The 26,850-nt window shown below is 43.1% G+C and overlaps 1 protein-coding gene across 3 annotated transcripts in view; it reads left to right on the top strand.

Annotated features, from left to right (window-relative positions):
* Positions 1-26,850, top strand: part of HHAT (hedgehog acyltransferase) — a 333,978-nt gene that overhangs the window by 211,958 nt on the left and 95,170 nt on the right. For all 3 annotated transcript variants that reach the window (XM_084624182.1, XM_084624183.1, XM_084624184.1), the window contains one exon: positions 15,975-16,119. In XM_084624182.1, the coding sequence (XP_084480308.1) occupies positions 15,975-16,119 (145 nt within the window). The remainder of the gene's footprint in view (positions 1-15,974; positions 16,120-26,850) is intronic.

The raw sequence follows: 26,850 nt of genomic DNA, 5'->3' as shown, positions 1-26,850 counted from the left end.
TCTTTTTTAAGGACAAGGTATAGCTTTGTCCTCACTCTATGTTCCTCCCAAAGATGATTTTGAAATTTCACAGTAATTGAGCTATTTTCCTTCCGTTTTTTCCCCTGAACCTACATGCAAGCAGGGAGGAGCAACATCTCCACACACTGGGCATTAGACACACCTTGGCTTTCTAGACTGAGAGCACAAGACCATTCCTTAGATCCACGCAGCTCTTGTAGCAGTAACAGACAGGATGAAGGGCCTTTCTATTTCAGCTCCGAGGATTTCATCCCAGATCACATTGTGCATCAGCACATGCTACAAACAGATAGGGGTCCCGCTACCACCAGTGATAGTGACGGCCCATTTTTCGAGGGTGCAAGCTTCCTCAGGGGTGTTCCTGGCCCAGGTGCCAATCCAGGACATCTGCAAAGTGGTAACTTGGTTGTTGGTACATACATTTTCATCCCCCTATGCCATCACCCAGCAAGCTAAAGATGACGCCCAGTTTGGTCAAGCTGTGTTGCAGTCAGCATGTCCATGATCCCACCTCCTATGGTACTGCTTGGGACTCACCTAATGTGCAATGGACATGTGCAAGCACTCGAAGGAAAAACAGTTACTAACCTTGTTGTTCTTCTAGATGTGTGTTGTACATGTCCATTCCACAACCCACTCTTCTAACCCTCTGTCGGAGTTGACTGGCAAGAAAGAACTGAGGGAGTTTGGGGTTGGCGGGACCCCTTATACCAGCGCATGAGCAAGTGGCATCACAGGATACCAGTGCTGACCCAATGGATATCATTGAAGGAAAAATGTTTGGCAATTGTGCACGCAGCACATGCACACCTAACGTGCAATGGACGTGCAACACATCTCAAAGAACAACAGTTTGGTTTTGTGCTGACTCGTAGCTGCACCAGAACCCCTATCTCAAACGTGTGCATTAAAAGTACTTCCAGTGCAACTGAGATGCAAAGTGAAATTGAGATGCACATCGGTGTAAAGGTTTTATTTCAGCTGGAAGTCTGTTGATGATGCACAAACCAGACTAGAATCCAGCTCATTCTTCCAGAGAAAGGAATAACAGGAAGTCTAGTTGAAGCTAGACAAATTCAGACTGGAAGTAAGATATAAAATTTTAACAGTGATCGTAAATTAATCACTGGAATAATTTACCGAGTGTTTTGGTGGACTCTCCATCACTGATAATTTTTAAATCAAGAGTGGATGTTTTTCTAAAAGATCTGCTGTGGGAATTACTTTGGGAAGGTTCTGGGGCCTGTGTGTTACACAGGAGGCCAGACTAGGTGATCATAGTGCTCCCTTCTGGCCTAGAATTTTTTAATCCCTTTGCTGTGTTGGCACTCCAGGGGCTAATAGATGTAAAAGGTGAAAACTTATTTTTGTGACACAAATAAGCAGATGTGATTCTGAATAAACACAGGGAGCAGAGTAGGTCTGAGTGACATTTTTACACAGTCAGTTTGCTGACCCTAACCCTGCAACATAGTTAAGGTTCCTTAGAGACTAACCAATTTATTTGAGCATGAGCTTTCGTGAGCTACAGCTCACTTCATCGGATGCATACTGTGGAAACTGCAGAAGACATTATATATACAGAGACCATAAAACAATACCTCCTCCCACCCCACTCTCTTGCTGGTAATAGCTTATCTAAAGTGATCATCAAGTTGGGCCATTTCCAGCACAAATCCAGGTTTTCTCACCCTCCACCCCTCCCACACACAAACTCACTCTCCTGCTGGTAATAGCCCATCCAAAGTGACCACTCTCTTTAAAATGTGTATGATAATCAAGGTGGGCCATTTCCAGCACAAATCCAGGTTTTCTCACCCCCCCACCCCCCTCCAAAAACCACACACACAAACTCACCTTGTTATTTTCTACCCCCCCTTCCCCCCCCCCCCCGACGTTCTGGTTAAACTTGGATTTATGTTGGAAATGGCCCACCTTGATTATCATGCACATTGTAGGGAGAGTGGTCACTTTGGATGAGCTATTACCATCAGGAGAGTGAGTTTGTGTGTGTATGGGGGTGCGGGGGTGAGAAAACCTGGATTTGTGCTGGAAATGGCCCAACTTGATGATCACTTTAGATAAGCTATTACCAGCAAGAGAGTGGGGTGGGAGGAGGTATTGTTTCATGGTCTCAGTATATATAATGTCTTCTGCAGTTTCCACAGTATGCATCCGATGAAGTGAGCTGTAGCTCACGAAAGCTCATGCTCAAATAAATTGGTTAGTCTCTAAGGTGCCACAAGTACTCCTTTTCTTTTTGCGAATACAGACTAACATGGCTGTTACTCTGAAACCTATAGTTAAGGTTGTGTTACAGAGTTCAGTTTTACAGGAGCATTAAACTTTTATTTTATAAAAATCAAGTTGAAATTGCATTAAAAAACTCATGGAATCTAAAGTCTGAGCACTACTTGAATGTGTGTGGTGGTTTACTGAACAATGAACTGATACAGAGTTAATACCAAGAGTTTATAAATCACCTCTTTTGGCATTTTTTCATGGGATTGTCTCACTTTTTCTTTGTACCTCTTTTGCGAGTAATCTAAAGCATTCTGAGACCCCTCTTTGGCCCGTTGTTGCTCCTCATGTGCTGATTAGATATAGGCATAAGGAGAATCAGGCCCTATATTTCCTGTTTACACAAGTACAGTCGCACTGGATTCAGAGTGAACTGGACATATTGAAATTAAAACGTGATCCAAAACATGTTGTTTTCACAGCTCTGAATGAAATTTGATGGTTTTGTTTGAGGTTTTACTCCGCCATTTGGGCTTAAATTAACCTGGATGCAATATTTGAGGGGAGTGAAACTGCATGAACAGAAACCATCTCGAAAGTTTGTTGAAACTGATCTTAATTAAAAAAAAAAAAGTTTGATCTGAAACGGGTCCGTTTTCTTTTAGTTCCTTAACAGTGCTGTGCTTTATGCATCCAGCTGTAGAGTAGTCCCCCAACTGTACTGTTTGCTTTTTGTGATTCACTGAGAAATATTGCTGTATGAAGTTATCAAAAAGCATTTATGGAAAAATACAAATACCCTGAAGGAAGCTACAGTGAAACTCAATAATATTTTAATCCATTTATCAAAGCACTTGTATTTCTCCATTCAAAGCAGATGAACCAGTAATAAATATTGTGCAAAGAAAGCTGGTCAGTATCCAGGGCATTTTATTAGAGTAAAAAAAAAAAAAAGAGAGAGAGAGAGGCTTTTGGCAACTCTTGTTTCTTTTATTCTTGTTCAAAGGAACACCATTGCTTGGGACATTTGAAACTAGACTGAAGAAAGTAATAGAGTTTTGTAGCTCATAATTCTAAATTAGTTCCTGAGGCATGGAGAAAGGTCCCAGTCCTGCTCCATTTGAAGTCAATGGCAGCATTTCCGTTGATATGAAAAAAGCAGTATCGGGCCATTTTAAAAAGCAGATTTCTAGGATTCTGTGATTTAGTCTGCTCTATTTGAAGTAAGAAAATAAACCATACATTTGCATTTATTTAAGGTATAACAAGTTGGCTCCCATTAAAAGATAATTTTAACTAACTTATTACTTGATGAAAGTGGCAAAGAGTCCTGTGTCACCTTATAGACTAACAGATGTATTGGAGCATAAGCTTTCATGTGTGAATACCCACTTCGTCAGATGTACATGCATCTGATGAAGTGGGTATTCACCCACGAAAGCTTATTCTCCAATACGTCTGTTAGTCTATAAGGTGACACAGGACTCTTTGCCACTTTTACAGATCCAGACTAACACGGCTACCCCTCTGGTACTTATTACTTGATGTTCTTTACTATAGCTTTTGGACAGTTTCCAAAAATTCGATTACAAAAAATAATAACGTAAAGAGATGCTGTCAGCCATTCTTGGGTTTAAATGGTTCCTGCTAAAAAATTTTAATCTCAATTGAAACCATAACATTTACATTCCTGTTTCTTCCACATTAAACTGCAAGACTTGTGTCTCAAGCTAGGAAACAAACTAAAATTAAATGGAATTTAACTTAAAAAAATACTGTAGTTAATGAACCTGTGGTTTATTAACTAAAACTAAAAATGTTGTCCTTAAAGAGCTAAGCACAGAAGTGAATCAAATTGGAATCATCCATTTATTTTAAACACTGACTATTTTACAATGACAGGCGCTATCCCTTTATACAAGCTTTTTGTCTTTGGAAAGCATAAAATATTTCACCAAGTTTTGTGTTTAAATCTGCATTTATGACTGCAGTAAAATGGAATAGTAAGTCAATTTCAATGTACCATAACTCTGACACATGGCATCAGTGGTCAAAGAACTAGTCTCTTTGTGGTTTCGGAAAAGAGGTGATTTTTAATTCTTTTTTGCACCTATAGGGCCAGTTTCATAGTAATAATTTCCATATATTTTCCCATTGTCTTAGAGCACAGCAGAGTTTTTTTTATAAAAATGAATTTCACTTGTTTATCTCCATAGTAAAATAACTCCTATAGTACTGGGGACCAGAGGCAAGAATGGTGACATTCGTATTTTCAGCTTTGGAGAGAGCTTTATTTTAGCAGTTTTAAGAGCAGGGTTTTTTTCATTTTGTTTAAATAAAACAGTGCATTTTGCAATCTCTGAGTCCTGTCCTTGGAGCTATAGAAATCTGCAGACATTACGAGGTCAGTTTTTATGGCCTGAACCTGTAAAGATGTAGACACAAGTAACTATACTCAGGAAGTTTTGCATTAAAATCATGAGTTAAGTTGCTCGTGTGCATAGGTGTTGGCAGGATTGGGCCTTATCCTACAAACACTTGCTCCTAAATGTAAATTTACTGATGTGAATAGTCCTGTTAAAGTCAATGGGATTAATAACACAAGTAAAGGTAGGCACATTTGTTAACTGTTTGCTAGATCAGGGCCTAAAGGCCAGAGCCAGCACCCAATAAAGTCAATGGAAAGACACCCATTGACTGGATCCTGCAGCTATAAATAGTTTACAATGCATTTTTGAAAGGAAATTTCATTCTTAGGAATGTAACTCACCTAAATTAAATAAGGTGTGTCATGAAACCATGTAACTATCATGCCCCCTTCAGCATCTGAAACTTAGTTATATCCTCTCAACATGGGTCCCGCACTCATTGTAGGGCTTTATCCAGGTAATTGAGGGAGCTCAGCACCTCCCAGACGATTAAGTCTTTAATGAGCACATGCCTCTTCAGTACATTAAGACATTCTTAGCTAGTTTCCAGCACATACTAAGCTTTGATGACCTACATTATGCAGGAAATGTATCATTTCATTTGCTGGATGTAAATTTTTCTGTCACTTACTTTAGGAAGGTCAAGAGCCTGTATCTAAACCTTTCCCATTTAAATGACAGAATGATGTATGTACTTGCACATTTTACTTGAAACACATTTGTTCTAATAAATGAAAGCTATTTTCAGTAATATTTTCTGCGTAATGGATGACCCTTTATTTGGACTGAAATCTATTTTATTTATGTATTTGCTTAAGCTGTAGGTTTGGAAGATTTACCCCCTTTCCCTGTCTCTGAGCAGCTGTACAGAGTTAGAATAACATACATAGTTTTAAAACATATAACTTAGACTCTCACTCCAGGATGCCATTTATTGAGATCCCAGTGTTGTCATCTCCTGAGACAAAAGCCTGAGTAATGGATGGGCCGTACATCATATTCCAAAGATCAACTTATGTGGATTCTGCAGGACCAAATGAGGGAGTGATGTCCAGAGCTGACAGCCCTCTACCTCGGATGTACTCACACCTTCAAATCCATGGGAGTATAAGGAAGAGTGCCCACCTGACCACAGCAATCCCATTGGCTCCTAGAGAGAGAGCGAGCGAGAGAAGGATGCTTGGGTAGCCAGAACCCATATGATTTTACAAATCAATTAAAACTCCATCAGTTGTCCCAGAAGTGAACGGTATCAGATCCCACACGATATGCCCTTTCAGCTTGACTGTGAACCACTGACAACTACTCTCTGGAAATGGTTTTCCAACCAGTTATTCACCCACCTTATAATAGCTCCATCTAGGTTGTATTTCCCTAGTTTGTTTATGAGACGGTCATGTTAGTATCAAAAGCTTTACTGAAGTCAAGATATACCACATCTACCACTTCGCCCCATTCACAAGGCTTGTTACCCTGTTAAAGAAAGCTATTAGGCTGGTTTGACACCATTTGTTCTTGACAAATGCATGCTGACTGTTATTTATCACCTTATTATCTTCTAGGTGTTTGCAAATTAATTGATTGCTTAATTATTTGCTCTTGTATCTTTCCAGGTACTGAAGTTAAGATGACTGGTCTGTAATTCCCCAGGTTGTTCTTATTCCCCTTTTTACAGATGGGCACTATATTTGCCCTTTTCCAGTCCTCTGGAATCTCATCCATCTTCCATGACTTTTCAAAGATAATCACTAATGACTCAGATATCTCCTCAGTCAGCTCCTTGAGTATTTTAGGATGTATTTAATCAGGCCCTGGTGACTTGAAAACATCTAAACTTGTCTAAGTAATTTTTAACTTGTTCTTTCCCTAGTTTTGCATCTTATCCTACCACATTTTTACTGGCATTCATTAAGTTAGATGTCCAATTGCTACTAAACTTTTTGGTTAAAACTGAAACAAAAAAATAATTTAGCACTTCTGCCATTTTCTGTTATTGTTTTTTTTCCCTCATTGAGTAATGGGCTTATCCTTTCCTTGGTCTCCCTCTTGCTTCTAATGTATTTGTAGACTGTTTTCTTGTTACCCTTTATGTCTCTAGCTAGTTTAATCTCGTTTTATGCCTTGACCTTTCTAATTCTGTCCTTACATTTATGTTCATCCTTTGTAATTTGACCTAGTTTCCACTTTTTTGAGTTTCAGATCATTGAAGATGTCCTGGTTAAGCTAGGGTGGTCTCTTCCCATATTTCCTATGCAGTAGGATAGTTTGCTCTTGTGACCTTAATAATGTCTCTTTGAAAACTGCCAACTGTCTTCAGTTGTTTTTCGCTTTAGACTAGCTTCCCAAGGGATCTTACCTACCAACTACCTGAGTTTGCTAAAGTCTGCCATCTTGAAATCCATTTTCTTTATTGTGCTGTTTTCCCTCCTGCCAGTCCTTAAAATCATGAACTCATCATTTCATGATCACTTTCACCCAAGTTGCCTTCCACTTTCAAATTCTGAACCAATTCTTCCCTCTTTGTCAAAATCAAATCTAGAACAGCATCTCCCCTACTGGCTTTCTCCACCTTCTGAAATAAAAAATTATCTCCAATACATTCCAAGAACTTGTTGGAGAATTTTTGCCCTGCTGTGTTATTTTCCCAGCAGATGTCTGGGTAGTTGAAGTCCCCCATCAACACCAAGTCCTGTTGCTTTGGATGATTTTGTTAGTTGTTTATACAAAGCCTCATCCAGGAAGCTTATCTTCCTGGTTAGGTGGTCTGTAATAGACCCCTACCATGACATGATCCTTGTTTTTTACCCCTTTTATCCTTACACAGAGACTTTCGACAAGTCTGTCTCCTCTTTCCTAATGGCTCGGATTCGGGCTCCTGGCAGGCAGCATACCCCTTGGAATGCTATGTCTGGCCAACAGATGGGTGCCTCCTTCCCCCTCAGAAGAGAATCATCCACTCTCACTGGACTCACTCTGTTTCCAGACCATCCCAGACACCATTTGGTCAACATTCTACTTTGATGATACACGTTGATGTGTTTTTAAAAGTTGCCCAGCTTCTCAACCCCACCCAATTTTCATTTTTATGCTCACTTTAAAAATTACATGAATTGTATTGTTTGGCAAAGCTTTGTCAAAATCTCCAGCCATTCCTTTATCCCATATGGTCCCCCAGCTGCTCAGTCACACCCTAGCCTCCATTTTCAGTATTCTTAATTTACAGATAAATAAAATAACCAATAACCGTTAGTCAAAATATGCCCTTTCCCTTCTCTACATCCCATCCGCTCCCATTCTCAGTCAACTCTTCACCCATATTCCTGGTTTTATATAGTGCCATTATTTTTGGCACGTAACTACAGTCCAGATTACCCAGTTTTAGAAGACACTTCAAGGTATTACTCCTCAGGCTGTTGAGAGCTATTATCATTGCAGTGCCTGGGGAAGAGGTTTGAGGAGGGTAGCTCTCATTCCTAAGTGTATCTCTTAAGGGGAAAACCCAAGAATCCTACTCAGAACAACTGGATTGCTTGTATTGCTGCCTCATAGAGGTAAGCATGCTCTTGGCAATATCCTTTGGACATAATGCCGGGTAGAGAGAGAGCCTAGGCTCAAGTCCCTGGTGACAGCTAGCAAAAGGAAAATTTCAGAACATGATCCAGGAGTTAGAAATTCAAGTTTCCAAGTCTCATCTTCAGTTACATATTCATACCACTTGTGCAACTATAATCCTGATGAATTAATCAAAACAGTCCACATGTATTTTGCCTTCTAACTTTTTTATGACCTTTATATAAACAACACATTGCAAAAATATTTTATTTTGTACATTTGTACAATAAGGCAAACTGAAATGAGAGTCAGCTGGCTGTCATCAGTATTAGCACTGAATGCATTTAATGTTCCACTCCAACATAATTTGGATTACAAACCTGAGTCCTCTATTAAAATCCCTTATCAGCTTCAAATGCTAGAGACTCAACAATCTTAAGTCGCAATCACACTTATCCTTCATATATTGGTGGTTGAAAATGAAGGATGAAGCTGGGATTATGTGTCCCGTTCTTGAAAGTTCTTTGCTCATGTATTGAGCATAGGCAATCGTGCAGTATATATTCTGAATAAAAGTGCACAGCCTTTCTCTGACTTTAAAATTGTCCTGGATAAGGTGGCTGACAGGAAAAAAAAAAAATCACGCAGACCAGATAGTGAACAAGAAAGCTAAATGACTGTCGTCTCTCCCAAAAATTGTATTAAGCGTTCAGCTCAATTAGAAGATAACAGAGGGTAAAACTGCAGCACAGCAATGGTGAGTCAAGCATAATGTATTTATACCACACCCATCTTAGCATTGGCATGTAAGATCCTTATTCCATTGTATGCGCAGTCCTATAATAAATACTCTGTTATGTGTAAGACTCAGTATTTATCATTGTCAAGGTTCCTCCCCCACTCTGAACTCTAGGGTACAGATGTGGGGACCTGCATGAAAAACCTCCTTAGCTTATCTTTACCAGCTTAGGTCAAAACTTCCCCAAGGTACAAAATATTCCCCCCGTTGTCCTTGGACTGGCCGCTACCACCACCAAACTAATACTGGTTACTGGGGAAGAGCTGTTTGGACGCGTCCTTCCCCCAAAATACTTCCCAAAACCTTGCACCCCACTTCCTGGACAAGGTTTGGTAAAAAGCCTCACCAATTTGCCTAGGTGACTACAGACCCAGACCCTTGGATCTTAAGAACAATGAACAATCCTCCCAACACTTGCACCCCCCCTTTCCTGGGAAATGTTGGATAAAAAGCCTCACCAATTTGCATAGGTGACCACAGACCCAAACCCTTGGATCTGAGAACAATGAAAAAGCATTCAGTTTTTTACAAGAAGACTTTTAATAAAAAATAGAAGTAAATAGAAATAAAGAAATCCCCCCTGTGAAATCAGGATGGTAGATATCTTACAGGGTAATTAGATTCAAAAACATAGAGAACCCCTCTAGGCAAAACCTTAAGTTACAAAAAAGATACACAGACAGAAATAGTTATTCTATTCAGCACAATTCTTTTCTCAGCCATTTAAAGAAATCATAATCTAACACATACCTAGCTAGATTACTTACTAAAAGTTCTAACACTCCATTCCTGGTCTATCCCCGGTAAAGACCAGCATATAGACAGACCCAGACCCTTTGTTTCTCTCCCTCCTCCCAGCTTTTGAAAGTATCTTGTCTCCTCATTGGTCATTTTGGTCAGGTGCCAGCGAGGTTACCTTTAGCTTCTTAACCCTTTACAGGTGAGAGGAGCTTTCCCCTGGCCAGGAGGGATTTCAAAGGGGTTTACCCTTCCCTTTATATTTATGACAATCATAGCTTCCAATTTTTTCTTATCTTGTGCTTGCATTCTTGAGTCTCCGGAAAGGCAGTTCCTTGTAACAAAAAACAAGTGTGGGAAATAGCTGTTGTTCAATCATATTAGGACTCCTGAAACATTGACAAGATTTAATGCCTGTGGAATAGGCCCTGATTAAAGCATTCTAACCACCTCAACAGCAATATTGGATTAACATGGAAGTTTGCTGTAGCCTCTCCCAGCACAGACTTTTAAATGAGGTGGACTGTGATGCTCATCATTTGTCTTTATAAGCCTTCCTTTTGGAGGGAAGATTATTGAGAAGGTTATGCTTAGGATTACCAGTTTTCTACTTGCACAAAACTGAACACCCTTGCCCTGCCCCTCCTCCGAGGCCCTGCCCCCATCCTTATCTGAGGCCCTGTCCACTCCATCCCCCCTCCCTCTGTCGCTCACTCTCCTCACCCTCACTCACTCCCTCATTTTCACCGGGCTGGCACATGGGGAGGGGATGAGGGCTCTGGGCTGGGGATGTGGGTTCTGGGGTGGGGCCAGAAATGAGGGGTACAAGGTGCAGGAGGGGGTTCCATGATGGGGCAGGGGATTCAGGTGCGGGTGTGAGGGCTCTAGTGTGGGGCCGTGGATGAGGGATTTGGGGTGCAGAAGGCTGCTCCAGGTTGGGACCAAGGAGTTCAGAGAGCAGGAGGGGGATCAGGGCTGGGGCAGGTGGTTGGGGCGTGGGATGAGGGGTTTGGGGTGCGGAGGGTGCTCTGGGCTGGGACTGAGGGGTTCAGAGGGTGGGAGGGGGATCAGGGCTGGGACAGGGGGTTGGGGCAGAGTGTGTGTGTGTCAGGAGTGCAGGCTCTGGGCGGTGCTTACCTCAAGCATCTCCTGGAAGCAGCAACACGTGCCACCTCTGGCTCCTACGTGGAGGAACAGCCAGGTGGCTCCACACAGTGCCCTGTCCACAGGCGCCACCCTCGTAGCTCCCATTGGCTATGGTTTCCTGCAAATGGGAGCTGCAGGGCCGGCGCTTGGGGTGCGGGAGCGTGCGGAGCCCCCTGGCTGCCCCTACGCATAGGAACTGGAGGACAGACGTGCCACTGCTACCAGGAGCCGCGTGGAGCCATGGCAGGCAAGGAGCCTGCGTTAGCCCCACTGTGTTGCTGACTGGACTTTTAATGAACTGGTCGGCAGTGCTAACCGGAGCTGCCAGGGTCCGTTTTCAACCAGGTGTTCCGGTTGAAAATCGGACACCTGGCAACTCTAGTTATGCTGAGCCAAATCTAGCAATAGCTGCTGTCCTTAGATTACTTTAACACAGCAGAGTGCAGTGGTAGTTCATCTTTCCCAGTGACTGGCTGAGATAGAGGTTTAGGCTGCACTTATTTACACTGGGGACTGGAGTACAGACTGCTGAGGATCTGGAGAAGTGCAGATGTCGCTTAAAGCAACATTTGTACACACTTCTCCTATGTTGCACTTTGTGTTTCTGGGCCCCATCAGAGGATCTGAGTGGTGTGGGATTGTAGTTTTTTGTATATGTGCCTAGACGCCATAGTAGGTTTATCTTTACAGATTGGAAAAATAGATAAATAAATCAAATGTAAGGGCAGGTAGTGATAGACTCCAGACTGTGAATGAAAGAGGCCAATGACCATGGAGGCAAATATAAGATTTTTGGTCAAGTAGCCACAACTGTTTTGTAACTTAAACATCAAACAATTCATTAAATGCCACTTTTCTTGGCAGCAGGAAAAAGGGGGAGATGAGGATTTCACAACTGAACACCAGCTTCCAAAGAAACTATACAGCTGAAATCAGAACTTACAGCAACTGCTGGCATTTTTCTTGCAGCAGTGGAATAGAGCGAAACAGCACAGAGAAGAGCTTTTGAAATAGCTTTCATGGAGACAAACTGTCAGATCTTGAGAACAATCAACAAAGTGATAAATATTTAAATCACAAATATTGCTGTTAATCAAGACTCACCTCAGTCCTTTCTCACTGGTAAATTACTGCTTCCACTAGGTTAATTTGGACACAGTAGCTGCTCAGGTACTTTCATAATTGAATTTTTCTGGATGACATGAGACATTTTAAAAAAACAATTTGATTTTTCTATTTTGTTACAGATGTGTAGAAAGTTGAAATGCTCCCAAGAAAATCTTACTGCTTTGTGGATCAATTCCTAGCAGAATAATGAAAATTAGCTACAGCATAGCCCTCAGAGAGTTCAATGAAGCAACTGTTTCTGTGCTGAAATGCTCTTATATCTTGTAAATGACCAAAGACACATATTTAAACAGTACAAGCTGTCTGTAGTACATATAGCACTATTGATTTTTCCTTTCTGTAAGGCTAATCCATTTCTATTTATAAATAAACTCAAACCTATAATTGTATGTTTGTTTTAATTAAGGAAGGTTGTTATGCATGTGAAAGTCATGCCACTTTGGGTTGTGAACCTATCAGATCTCATAAGCTAGGCAGTAGTGGGCCTGAGTATTACTTCGGTGAGAGCCTTGGCCAAATTCCAATTTGGGTGTTATTTTGCCTACCTCAAGTCTCCCTACAGTTTTATCAGGATCTATTACGCTTCTTGGCTTCCCACGCTAAACTACTGTTCATGGTTGCTGTATGCTGTTGAGCCACTGGCATTTTTTCACCCTTGATGGTGGAGGGCAGAATGATAGAGAGAGGGAGGAAGGGAGAGCATAATGTAGGAGTCATGGTTAAGGCTATGTTTTAGTCACAGGTATTTTTAGTAAAAGTCATGGACAGGTCATGGACAGTAAAGAAAAATTCACGGTCCGTGATCTGTTCATGACTTTTACTATATACCTCTGACTAAAACTTGGGGTGGGGGGGCAGCTCAGGGGGACGTCCCTGAGGGCACCACGGGTGCTGAGGTTGAGGAGGGTTGGTAGAGCTGGGGCAGGTTCCCTATCTGACTCAAGGAAAATGGCGACCTCCAGCTCCTAGCTCCACGTCTGCCTCCGCTCCGCCCCAAGTCCCCGTTCTGCAGCTCCCATTGGCTATGGGGGCGGTGCCTGCAGGCAGAGGCAGCACGTGGAGCTAGGAGCAGAAGGGGGGGAGTTCCTGTTCCTCTTCCGAAGAGCCCCCCTTGTAAACACCGCCCCGCACCCCAGTCCCCAGCCCTGAGCCCTCCCTCCTCACCCCAACTCACAAGATATTTATATGCCAGATGCGCTAAAGATTCATATGTCCCTTCTTGCTTCAGTCACCACTCCGGAGGACATGTGTTCATGCTGATGATGGGTTCTGCTTGATAATGATCCAAAGCAGAGCGGACTGATGCACGTTCACGTTCATTATCTGAGTCAGATGCCACCAGCAGAAGGTTGATTTTCTTTTTTGGTGGTTCGGGTTCTGTAGTTTCCACATCGGAGTATTGCTCTTTTAAGATTTCTGAAAGCATGCTCCACACCTCGTCCCTCTCAGATTTTGTACGACACTTCAGATTCTTAAACCTTGGGTCGAGTGCTGTAGCTATTTTTAGAAATCTCACATTGGTACCTTCTTTGCGTTTTGTCAAATCTGCAGTGAAAGTATTCTTAAAACGAACAACATGTGCTGGGTCATCATGTGAGACTGCTGTAACATGAAATATTGTGGCACAATGCGGGTAAAACAGAGCAGGAGACATACAATTCTCCCCCAAGGCATTTAGTCACAAATTTAATTAACTCAGTGTTTTTTTAACGAGTGTCATCAGCATGGAAGCATGTCCTCTAGAATGGTGGACGAAGCGTGAAGGGGCATACAAATGTTTAGTATATCTGACACGTAAATACCTTGCAATGCGGGCTACAAAAGTGCCATGCGAAAGCCTGTTCTCACTTTCAGGTGCCATTGTAAACAAGAAGCGGGCTGCATTATCTCCTACAAATGTAAACAAACTTGCTTTTCTGGGTGACTGGCTGTACAAGAAGTAGGACTGAGCGGACTTGTAGTTTTACATTGTTTTATTTTTGAATGCAGTTATTTTTTGTACATAATTCTACATTTGTAAGTTCAACTTTCACGACAAAGAGATTGCACTACAGTACTTGTATTAGGTAAATTGAAAAATACTATTTCTTTTGTTTTTTACAAGTGCAAATATTTGTAATAAAAATAATATAAAGTGAGCACTGTACACTTTGTATTCTGTGTTGTAATTGAAATCAATATATTTGAAAATGTAGAAATCATCCAAAAATATTTAAATAATGGTATTCTATTATTAACAGCCCTAAAATATTATTTTATTAAATAACTCACAGATTGGGGTTATTGTTGTAGTCCACACACTTTCCTCTGTGATTACTTTGTTTTGGGCTCAGATTTTCAAAGGAAAATCCCAGCCTTTATATTCAGTGCATATTTTCCCCGGAGTTGTGTGGGAGATTCACCATTATCGCTTACATTTCACACTGCATCTCATTGTTCCATTGTTGTGTGTGTGCTGTATTGATTCACTTTTTTTCAGGTGAATATATGCCAACATTTCTTTGCTGAATAGTGCTGATATATGTTAGGTTGGTAAACATGCAGTTTACAAAAGAGTTACTGTTCAGAAATTCATTGTAATGACATTTTTAGGCCTGTATATTTATTTGAATTTCTGGGCCTTCATTTTCAGTCATCCGCAGATGTCTGTTCTGATGTTTTTAAAGCCAGCAGTCTACTTCCCTCCCTAGTAAAATCTGTAGGACCATTTTGTACAAGTTCCATGTTTCTGGTGTCTGCGCACTAATTCTGGTCCAGTACAGCCATCACAGATAGATAAATTAATGCTCTTTATTGGTGCTACAGCAATAAAAGACTCAACATTCTATGCCACAACATCCTGACCTGATCTGAATAGCTGTGAGAGACTGAACCCTTCTTGGATAGTTTCCTTAACTCCCATGGGAGTTCGGAGTGTTCACTACTTTGCAAGAAGCATTCAGATTCTGAGAGGATGAGTCCCTAAATAAAAAGAAAAGGAGTACTTGTGGCACCTTAGAGACTAACAAATAGACACTTTTGGAACCTGAAAATGTGGTGTACAATATATGTTGTTCCTTATACAACACTGTAACTATACGGTATGCTTTCTTAATCTGATCTACCATAATGCGATCTTTGTCATTCATGAAACCTAAAGGAGGACAAAACTTTTTAAAATTGTCCAGCCAGTATTAATTTACAGTGCGGTAGTCTGCTCCAAGGTTATTGTGGTGGTTAACTTGACTTATATGCTTCATTAACACCAATGGCAAAAATTGTCTTGCCAATGTAAGTAATTATAGAATACCTAGGTTCACCTCTGAAATGAATATGAACAGTAATGTCACAACTTACAGTTTAATTCACTTTCCAATCAAACTATTTGTAATTTTTATAAGGGAACTTATTGTACTAAACAATTCTGGTTTAACTGAGGCATCTTTGAGTGAATGTTTATTAACTAATCAAAAGTGAACTTGCTATTACCTAATCAAAAGTGTTAGTGGCTCTTTAAATCCTTTATATTTGGACAGAATCACTTTAGTCCTTTGAAATCAATTGGTTATTAGAACCTGTGGGGTACCATTGGCCATATAGGAAGGTGTGTTTGCTGCTCAACTCACTAGCAAAATGCCTCAAGGAAGATAGTGAAAATTAAAAATGATCTATTACATTGAAATAATTGTTAAAGCTGTAGGGCCAATCCTGAATTTGTTACTCAGTTAAAACTACCAATTAGTTCAGTGGAAGTTTTGCCAGAGTATAAGGACTTCAGGATTTGGCCCATAATGATTAGGCCTCGAGTCTGAATGCTTATCTGCCATCATTACATTGCATTTTCCAGTGTGAGTTGTAAAAATGTTACTGCAACAACAGCTTCTCTGTATTTTTGGAGTGTTAACTCTGTTAACCTTGTCTTTCTTTTCATTTCTTGTCAGGATCGTTTTTTCTCACCGAGAATTTGTCGTCGACTTCACGCTGCCCTGGCAGCTGTTTCCACTTCAATGTTGATTTTATCCAATCTAGTGTTTCTCGGAGGAAATCAAGTTGGGAAAATCTACTGGAACAGGATCTTTGTGGAAGGCAAGTTATTTTGACATGCTGTAGGTGATAAGGCTTTCAAATGTTTCTTTGGGATTGCAAGGCCAGATTGTCATCTCAATTCCCCTGTGAAAAGCTGAAGTAATTCTCTTGTCAGTGTAACAGAGATCAGAATCTGGCCCACTGAATCTAAATAACATAAGTGGATTGGTAGTTGTTCTCCTTCACGTAGGGTATCAGTCCTCCTCGACCATCAGGGGTTGAAGGAGATAGTTCCCCTATCCGAGTGCCAGGCTTGCCTAGAAGTGAATTGACACTAATGAACAAATAGGCAGGGCATGATCATTTGGCCAGGCTGGAAGTTTTTTTCCCCAACTTTAACATTAACATATCACATACATCAGTACAAACACTATCCAACCAAATCCAGTGCAGTGCATGCTCTCTATGAAAGGAACCCCATGAACAAAGTGAGATCAAGGCTCTGTAGCCAGCTAGTGCTACCAGACAGTCAGAGCTGAGCAGTGATAATCAGATGCCTCTGTGGTAGATCTGCCTGGCTGGGTGTCCTGCTGATATTTATAAAGGGATAATTCTTCTTGTGAGGGAAGTATCCACAGGTTCCTACACTCATAAGCTCCTCAGTGAGAGCATTTATGTCTCCTGCTTCTCTGGAACTTGTACAAAATGGCTTCTCCCTGTGCTGTTTTCTCCTGCCCTTCTTTTACCTTAGCTTAGGGCCCAGCTTAGTTCAAAGAGCCCACTTAGGAATCATCCTAACAGAATGAACGTTTTCAGGGGTTGTATGATGTTCAGTGAATGTCTCTCTATAAAGGCAACCAAAAAAGAAATTAATCCACAAAGCTTAAACTCAATCAAATTGCATGAAGATAGGTAAATTTCTTCTTTGAGATGAGTGTCCCTGTGGGTGCTCCACTCCAGGTGTTGGTGCGTCCCTGTGCCTTCACTCAGAGATTTTTACAGCAATACTCGTACCGGGCACGCACGCGCAGAGCCTGCCCCCCGGCTCTGAGTGTACCTTAATAGTACACGTGCATGACTGGTCTCCTCAGTTCCTTCTCTACCATCCCCAACCTGAGTATAAGGACTTCAGGATTTGGCCCATAATGATTAGGCCTCGAGTCTGAATGCTCAGCAGACTCGTTAGAGAATTTCTTCTCTCCCTTGTTCAACTTCTTTCCCCACTTCGTTTAGCTTACCAGTAATAGTTAGGTTCCCTTTTTCCTTTCTCTTCTCTTTTTAAAAAAAACCAAAACTTTGTTCCTGTCAGCGCAGCCTCTTCTGACATGCCTTCTCCAGGTTTTAAGCACTGCTCTAACTGTAATGATGCCATCCCTCTTTCAGTTGGCCATTCTAAATGTATTAAATGTTTGGGGGAGTCCCACCTTCCCCAAAAATGTGCCCACTGCAGCATGTTGAAATCCAGGGCACGCAAAGACAGGGAGCTGCGGCTAAAATGGCTGCTGCTGCAAAAATCTCTCGGACCAGCCTCAGACCCGGGCTCTGACTCTGCTGTACACTGCAGCCCCCCTGCTTCAAAGAGACTGAAGAAAACTTCAAAAAAACATCAGTCTCTCTCACCCGCAAAAGGTATTCGCAGGGACAAGCCTTCTCCGAGGCTTCTTCCCTCCCTGTGCTCCCCCGGATGAGTTCCTTTGATGCCCTGGATTCCTCCGGCGCCGTGTGGAAGTCACCTGCGGCTGCGGCGGTCACACTAACCTCTGGTGCCGAGGCTTCAGGCTTTCAGTTGCCTACCTCTCACATGGCACTGTTCAGCACCGCAACGGAAGCGGTGCCGACGCATACTAGCCTGCCTGACCCCCCCGCAGACTCCTCTCACTCTCCTGGCACCATCAGCCTTTGACCTAGCCAGCAGTGACAGAACACTTGGGGCACCGGTGCAGAGGAATCCCTCCTCGCAACCAATTCCTCTCGCTCAGCCCTCCCCTCACAGAGGCACTGCGGCACCGCCTTTCACACACTCAAGGGACCTCCTGGTGTCCCCTATCTTGCAGTCACCCCTACTTAACACCTGCTTCTCTCTGGACCCTCAGGCAAGGTCCACACCACTTTCCTCCAGTGATGAGGAATCTGGGCAGCAGGGAGAATTTTCACCTTATCAGATCTCCCATCCACAGACCCCAGTCAAGAGAGGTCATAGAAAAGCTGCCTCATCCTACTCCAAGGGTCCTGCCCCATGGTACGTGAACCCCTGGATGGCACCACCCATGCCCTTACCACCAGAGTGGCAATATTGGGCTCCATGGGCTCCTTATACTCAGGAGCACACTCATTATACCAATGCAGCCAGGCGTGAGACCTGCTCAGTACCACCAGCTGATGACCCTGCCATTGACTCCAGACACCAGGCAGTCCTGTCACAACCACAAGAGCAAGCACGGCCTGCCTCTAACCCGCTAGAACCAGTTCTGCCTGATGAAGCATTTCTTCCTCCTCCCCCGACATCTTCGGACGACTTCTCAAAATTTCAAGACCTGTTTAAAAGAGCTGCCAATGACCTACGAATTACTCTGGAGGAAATTCCTGAACAGCAGCATGAGCTAACTGACATCCTGCAGCCCTCTTCTTCTTCTAGAATTACATGAAGGACTCCAGGGCAACTCTGCGGTCTCTAGGAATTCAAACTCCTATGACCAGAAGATGACAATATAGATATCAGCCTTACCAGTGACCACACTACCCCACATACAGCCAGCAATTCCATAGATCTCACGAACAACAGCAACGCCAGAGATCCAGGTACCAACGCCGCTGCCCCAACTCCTCGGCAGCGTCTCAACCCCCTCCAACCAATAAGCAAATTTGAAGCCTTGGTCGAGGGTATAGAAAACAATATTCCCACTTCAGCGCTTACACCACCTGCCCTATTTTTGGTCACCGCCTACGCCCATTCTCCCATCAATGGCGTGATATTACCATCGAAAAGTGGGCTTTGAAGGTCGTCACAGTTGGCGATTCTGTCCCTTTCGTCTCCCTGCCTCCCTCCCGCCCACCCTCCTCGTCCCTCTTCAGGGACCCCTCTCATGAGCAACTGCTCCTCAAAGAAGTACAACATCTTCGGTTTAGGGCAGTGGAAATCGTACCCGAACAACACAGAGGGAAAGTTTTCTACTCCCATTACTTCTTAACAGAAAAGAAAACTGGGGGATGGTGACCGATCCTCGACCTCAGGCAGCTAAACAAACGTATCAAAAAGCAAAAGTTCAAAATGGTTACCCTCACCACCATAATCCCAGCGCTGGAGCAGAGCAATTGGTTTTCAGCCCTCGACCTACAGGACGCCTATTTTCATGTGAATATTCACCCAGCCCACAGACATTTTCTTCGTTTTACCCTTGGTTCGACACATTTTCAATACAGAGTGTTGCCCTTCGGCCTATCGAACCCCCCTGAGTTTTTTCCAAACTTCTAGCTGTGGTTACTGCCCACCTCAGGAAACGGGGTTGTAATATTTCCTTACCTCAACGATTATCTCCTCAAAGCCTCAACACTCGACGAAGCTCTTCGATCCATGCAGCTACTGTCGCTTGCTTCCTTTCCCTTGGTCTGCAAATAAACAAAAACAAATCCACCTTATCTCCTACCCAAAAACTGGAGTTCATAGGAGTGCACCTTGATTCCCGAACGGGAATAACATCTCTCCCGCTTGATTGTTTCAACACTATAAAACTCCTGGTTACAAAACTTCGCAACAATCCCCAGGTCACTGCATGAGACTGCCTGCAAGTATTAGGCCACATGGCCTCGTGTACTTTTGTGGTCAAAAATGCACGCCTATACATGAGGTGCTTCCAAGCTTGGTTGGCCACAGTTTACAAACCAAATGTACACGCTCTAAACAAGCCTCTGTCCATACCCTTCAGAGTCAAAGACTCCCTCCGATGGTGGACAGTTCCCTCCAACCTCTGCTCAGGAGTCCCTTTTCTCCAGGACTCCACATCACTCACAATGACTACCGATGCATCCCTCATGGGATGGGGAGAGCACATGTCTCACCACATAGCCCAGGAGCTATGGTCTTCCACCGAAGCCTCCCTACACATAAATGTCCTAGAACTGGGAGCCATACACAATGCCGGCCGTCACTTCCTCCCATTTATTCAGAACCAACATGTTCGGATAATGGCAGACAACATCGCATGCTTGTTCTGTGTCAACAGGCAGGGAGGGTCTTGATCTCACTTGCTTTGCACAGAAGCCATGAAGCTCTGGAACTGGTGCCTCACAAACAACATCCGGATATCAGCCGCCTATCTTCCCAGGGCCCTGAATACCACTGCGGACAAACTAAGCAGTTGTTTTCCCTGGGATCACGAATGGGAGATAAATGACACAATCATACGCAATATATTCCGTGTTTGGGACTATCCAACCCTGGACCTCTTTGCGACTGTGAAGAACAAGAAATGTCCCAAATTTTGCTCCAGAGTGGGATTGGGCAAACATTCCTTAGGAGATGCATTCCTGATCTCATGGGCTCAACACTTAATGTATGCTTTTCCCCCAATACCAGTTCTCTACAGAGTTCTGACAAAGATATGAACAGATTGTGCCACTGTAATTCTGATTGCCCCATCATGGCCCAGACAACTGTGGGTTCCATTCCTCACCAGAATGTCAATTCACTCACCGATTTCATTGCCCCTCACTCCGAAACTCCTATCGCAGCAACACGGCCGATTTCTTCACCCCAGCCTGTCCATGCTTCACCTCAAAGCTTGGTTCCTACATAGTTCTCCCAAAATGAACTAGCGTGCTCTGAGCAGGTTCAAAGAGTGCTGCTACATAGCAGAACACAATCTACTCACATCACCTATCTCAGAAAGTGGAAGTGATTCACACAATGGTGTTCAACTAAACAACTTCCTCCTACTTCTGCACCTCTTCTGCCCATACTTGACTACCTATTAGACCTTAAGCAATCTGGCCTTTCTTTCACCTCCATCAAGGTCCACTTAGCTGCTATTACAACTTTTCATGACAAGATCGACCATACCTCTGTTTTTGCTCATCCAATCGCCAAGTGTTTTCTCAATGGGCTCCAATCCCTATACCTGGACATTAAACCTCCTACCCCTCCATGGGACCTTCATTTAGTATTATCCTGCTTAACTCAACAACCATTTGAGCCCCTAGCCACTTGCTCCCTCTTATGCCTCTCCTCCCCTCTACTTCGGAGTTGGGGTAGCCTCCGTTGTAGAGAAGGAACTGAGGAGACCGGTCGCACAAGTGTACTATTAAGGTACACTCAGAGTCAGGGGCAGGCTCTGCGCGTGCGTGCCCGGTACAAGTACTGCTGTAAAAATCTCTGAGCGAAGGTGCAGGGACGCACCAACGCCTGGAGTGGAGCACCCACAGGGACACTCATCTCGAAGAACATCTGTTACTGCACAGGGTGAGTAACCTGCTCATTTTAGACTAAAATGTAGTGAAACATTGTTTGGTTTTTATTATTTTGTCAGCATTCACAAAGCAACAATGCATTGCAGCCTTGCTGTTTAGTATTTTCAAGGGAAAAGCTGAAAGTGTTCATTTACTATCTGATAAACTCTTGGTTTGTTTATTTTCTTGGTTAATGTAAATACAACTACAGAGGCAAGGAGGGTGAGGTAATGTATTTTATCGGATCACCTTCTGTTGGTGAAAGTCAAGCTTTTGAGCTACACAGAGCTCTTCTTCAGCTCGGAAGAAGAGTTCTGTGTAGCTCAAAAGCTTATTACCTCACCCACTTTGTGTCTTTAATATCCTGGGACCTACACGGCTACAACAATGCAAACAACAATGTAAGCACAGCTAAGGAAATACAACAAGAACTTTGAAAAAGGTAGAGTTTCTAGAAGTATTACTTATTGGTATATGAATATTATGAAGGTTTAGCAGTTTACACAAAGTTGTATTTTCATCTTCTGAAGCAATCATCATAACATATAATTGATTGTAGGTTGGTTTTTGTTGTTTCTTTTTGTTTATTATTAGTAAAGATTTTATCTTCTAGTCCTGTGGTTAATTATTGTGCCATTAGTTCAGGGGCGGGGTTCATCAGTACAGAACGAGATATTACAGAGGGTCTAGGTTTGGAATAACAAATTAGTGTAATCATTCAAAACTTTGTTCCATGTTAATTTAATCACATTATCTTTATTTTTAAGAAGCTGAAAACTTTGCTTAGCAGAGCTCACATGCTTCTGTTAGGAAATTCAGTGTCACATGTTTCATGTCCATATTCTGGTATCATGCACATGGCTATGAGTGTTTGCTACTACAGAGCACGTCTAAAAACTGACAAAGGTGGATAACAAACCAGAACCCGAAAGTGGTCTTAAATTTTGTTACCTTGCATTCTTTATCCATTCCCACATCTTCCTGCTACTGAACAAATGTCACGTGTTGCATCCTGCATTCTCCATTGCAAATCAAGATGAGCTATTCAGACTCTCATTGTTTAATTGTAAATAATTTAAATTGTTGTACTTATGGGAGACCTAACCATCTACAAATATTTTTAGGGTGTAGACTCTAAGAGTGAAGCAAAATAATTTAGATCCCACATGAAATCCATCCCTCAAAACGTTTAAATCAAGATTAAACAGAGCATTGTGGTATATGCTGTCAGGGTATTCTTGTGTCAGCCAAAAGGTGGACTAGGTGACCTGAAGGGTCTTTTTACTCTCTAATTTTTGTGATTAAATGTGTAAAGTGAAAGATTAAACACTGAATGTTTTTGACTTATTTGGAAAATTCCTTTTTTGTACATTTGTGTCCTGTACAATACCAGCAATGTGACGTTCACCTGTGTGGTTTTCTCTTTTGCCTTGTGGTGTTGATGAACTGTGGATGGAATGTGTTGTTGCTAGGACATTGAGAGGAGTCCAGTTTAAAATGGGAGGGGGTCCCAGTGGTCAAACAAACCTCATTTGGGATCTGTTTACAAAGGGGCTCAAGCCACCTGTCTTCCATTGTTTCCAAAGCTGTGCCCCTGCATGCAGCAGACAAAGCAGTAGTCTGGACATCAAGTTCCAGTACAAACTCAGCGTTTTTTTTTCTTATTGTTTTGTTTTGTTGTTGCTTAAGTCATCAAATTTACAGTAGTCAAGGAGTTAGACTTCAAAATCAAAATTGTTTGGTAGGCTTTCCTTTCAGATAGTAATGAATATTGCACAGCTGTCCAGGGAAGTATCCGATTTAGGAGAGCCCTAAGGGAGTGGGGATGAGGGAGTACACTTGTGTACACTGATGTGCTACTAAGACAGGCTGGATGAATCTCTAAACAGTTTTAATCAATAACTATTAGCTTTGGGTTGGAAAGAGAAAAAATGTTACATTAATTTGGGATGAAAAATGACACCAGAAGTCATCTGCACACTCTGTCACTCTTTAACCTCTACAAGAAATTCATCCCAGTTTGGAAAGCCCAAACAAGTCTTTGCACCATGTATACCATGAGGAGGGGCTGCACAGGAGAGGCTATGGAATATCTTCTTAGGCTAGGGCATCGCCACATTCCATGCAGTCTGTGGAGCAGGACTTTATAATAGGCCAGTGTGGATTTGGGGGTGGGCTGGGGAGTCCATAGGTTCCATGACTGTAGTTCGTTACAACCCCTGTATAATGGTTGTGAGGGGGAGGGCGGGTAAAGAATGCTATTTTGGCCTGTGGTCTGAAATAGCAGCCGTAGAGAGGCTAGTTCTAGCCCTTCAACCTGTGCAGCAGTAGGAATGGTGAATTACCTACATCCTTCTCAGAATTTCTTGCCCAAATACCAAGTAGTCAGGCTTTGTGTATGTGCCTATATGGGCAGCGGGGAGCAGGCAGAAGGAGGCAGAGACATGAATCTGACTCCTGTTGTTTTCACGAGGTGATTGTTTGCAAAGTTATTCAAAATGTAAATGATGAACCTGAATGACTTAATAATACTATATATTTCAATGCAGACATTAAAGCTACAACTACAGGCTTTACTGAATTGTCAGGGCTGACAGGTAAAATAAATCTTGGAATGGCAAGATGTAAAAAACACCCACTGTGTGGCAATCTGTGATGATAACCTGTACTTATGGGTTTTATGCAGAACATCTAATCATGATGATCAGAATGCTACTTCAAAAAAATCTGAGTTTTGTTCTTAAATTACTTTCTAAAATAGACGAGTTAGTTTGCACGAAAGCTGCTGAACTGAAATATTCTATCCACAGAACAGGTACAGCATGAGCACTTGCAGTTCGGGCTTCCTCAGCGCTGCCCAACCAGTGGCACTTCAACCTTAAACTTGATGGAACACCAGTGATCTGTGAAGGCAGGTCACGAGCTGAGCCTATTCAACGCTGGTCTCTGTGCTGATATGCTGAAGCTGCCAAAATGGGTGATTTAGTGTCTACTGTGTTCCTGGGTGTGTGTTGTGGATGCTTGTTCTCTAGACACTGAATTGAGACTGCTACCTTAAGTTTTTGATTTTCATAGAAGTTGCATGGAAAATAAACCCATCTTTTACAGCTGTTTTGTGTGGGGAAAGCATTCCAAGCAAGACCTACAACATCCTTTTACAAAGTGACAATTTATCAGTGAAACTCGTAACTGTGTATGTGTGTGTGTGCACGTACACGTGTACAGTCAAATATTTTTGAATTGAATCCCTGAGATTTAAGGACTACTAGGCAGTAAGGCTTCAGTCCTGCAAAGAGAACCATGCATGTGGACGATCACTGAAGTCCCTGCAGCTCCCTGTGGGCAGAGGGGTCTGCCAATACATTTCTTCCCAGAATCAGGACCTAAAGTAGTACAGTTTCATTAAGAGTACACTAGAAATACTTTTTTAATGGACCCAATCCTGAAGTCCTCATTGGGCAAATTATCATTGTCTCTAATGGGAGTTTGCTGAAGTAAGCACTAATAATGGATTGAACCCAGGTCGCAGTGATTGGTGCTCTCAGCAACTCCCTGTATGGACAGGTGCCCTTATAAGTGAATAGCAAAGCTTATTTTAAAATTGCACGGGTAACAATACTGCTCCTACCTTCTTCCCCGTGCAGATGGAAGGCAAATTCAATTCTCATCCAAATTTCTCTGATCATCAATAAGGCTACGTTTTAGTCACGGGTGTTTTTAGTAAAAGTCATGGACAGGTCATGGGCAGTAAACAACAATTCATGGCCAGTGACCTGTCCATGACTTGTACTGTATACCCCTAACTCAAACTTGGGCATTGTGGGGCAAGGGGCGGCCCAGGAGCATCACATGTGCTCTGAGGCCAGGGGTGCCACGGGTGCTCTGGGGGGCAGCCGAGGACTGCTGCTGGGGGAGGGTGGGCGAGCGGTGGCGTGTGGCCTGGGACCCTCGCTGCTGCTGGGGGCGGGGGGAGTTGGTAGTGCTGGCAGGCTCCCTACCTGGCTCTGCATGGCTCCACAGAAGCAGCGACATGTCCTTCGTCTCCTAGACAGAGGCACAACTAGGCAGCTCTGCGTGCTGCCCAGGCCCCAAGCGCCGGCTCCGCAGCTCCCATTGGCCAGGAACCACTGCCAATGGGAGCTGCAGGGGTGGTGCCTGTGGGCAGAGGCAGCGTGCAGAGCTGAACTGGCCACGCCTCTGCCTAGCCTGAGGGACATGTCACTGCTTTCGGGGAGCCCCCATCGAGGTAAACACCACCCAGAGCCGTCACCCTTTCCCATGCCACAACCCCCCGCCCCAGCCCTGAGCCCCCTTCCACACCCAAACTCCTGCTGGTGGGGCGGGAGGGTGCGGTGGCTCAAGACTGCCCCAGCAGTGGTTGGTGCTGCTGGCCCAGGGGCTGCCCGAGCTGTTCAGGCGGCCCCTGGGTCCAGGGCCAGCCCACAACATTTTGGCACCTGAGGCAGGGAGCTCAAATGATGCCCCCATGCCCCCTCGCTTGGGACAAAACTTTGAAAGGTTTCAATTCTACCTTCTTCCTGTTCCATTCCTCTCATGGTACTGCTCTGCTATCCACCCCAATAAAGGAGAACTAACAACTTAAAATGCCTTGTTCAAAAATTTTAACACTTAACTTTCAAACACCTGAAGAGCAAATGTAACTTTTCTAGTCTGCATAGTAAACACTGGCATTTTTATCTGTTTGAATAATCAAAGTGATGTTTTCCGTGCCTTCTTGGTTGCAAAGATTTGAACTGCTTCCTGCTGAAGGTCCACAGTCTGGGCCAGCTCATGCTCTATTGAGGTGGTTGCAAGACCAACCAGCCTCTTCTGTGTCATTGTGGAGCATAGATGCGTTTTTATTAACTTCAGCTTGGAGAAGCTGCGTTCTCCACTGGCAACTGTCACAGGAAGTGTTAGAAGTATGCACAGAGCAACAAAAGCATTTGGAAAGAGGGAGGTCATCTTATTTGTGCACATATATTCCAGAACAGCCTTTGGAGTTGATCCTGCTAAAATGTATCTTGAAACGGCTTTCAGTTCATCACCTAAATCACTCGCATCAATAACGTGCATGTCATCATGTGTCAACACTGTCTCTAGTGCCCTGCATTGCTGGTGTAGGTCTTCTTCAGGTAAAGTGAGGAGTTTGGAATATCATACAACATCCCAAATATACTACTGTGTTGCTTGAGCTGCATGAAACGTTCTTCAACTGACTGTATTGCACAGTCTAGCACCTGGTTAAAGAATTCAACTTTGAATTGTTGTTTGAGGTCTCTTACGGGATTATCCTGTGCTTCGTAATCAAAATGTCGTCTTCTTCGGTGACTCTTGTATTCTTGAATG

This window comes from Lepidochelys olivacea (assembly GCF_965140295.1).
Source record: "Lepidochelys olivacea isolate rLepOli2 genome assembly, chromosome: 3".
Taxonomy (NCBI): domain Eukaryota; kingdom Metazoa; phylum Chordata; order Testudines; family Cheloniidae; genus Lepidochelys; species Lepidochelys olivacea.
This window is presented reverse-complemented; position numbering and strand designations above follow the sequence as displayed.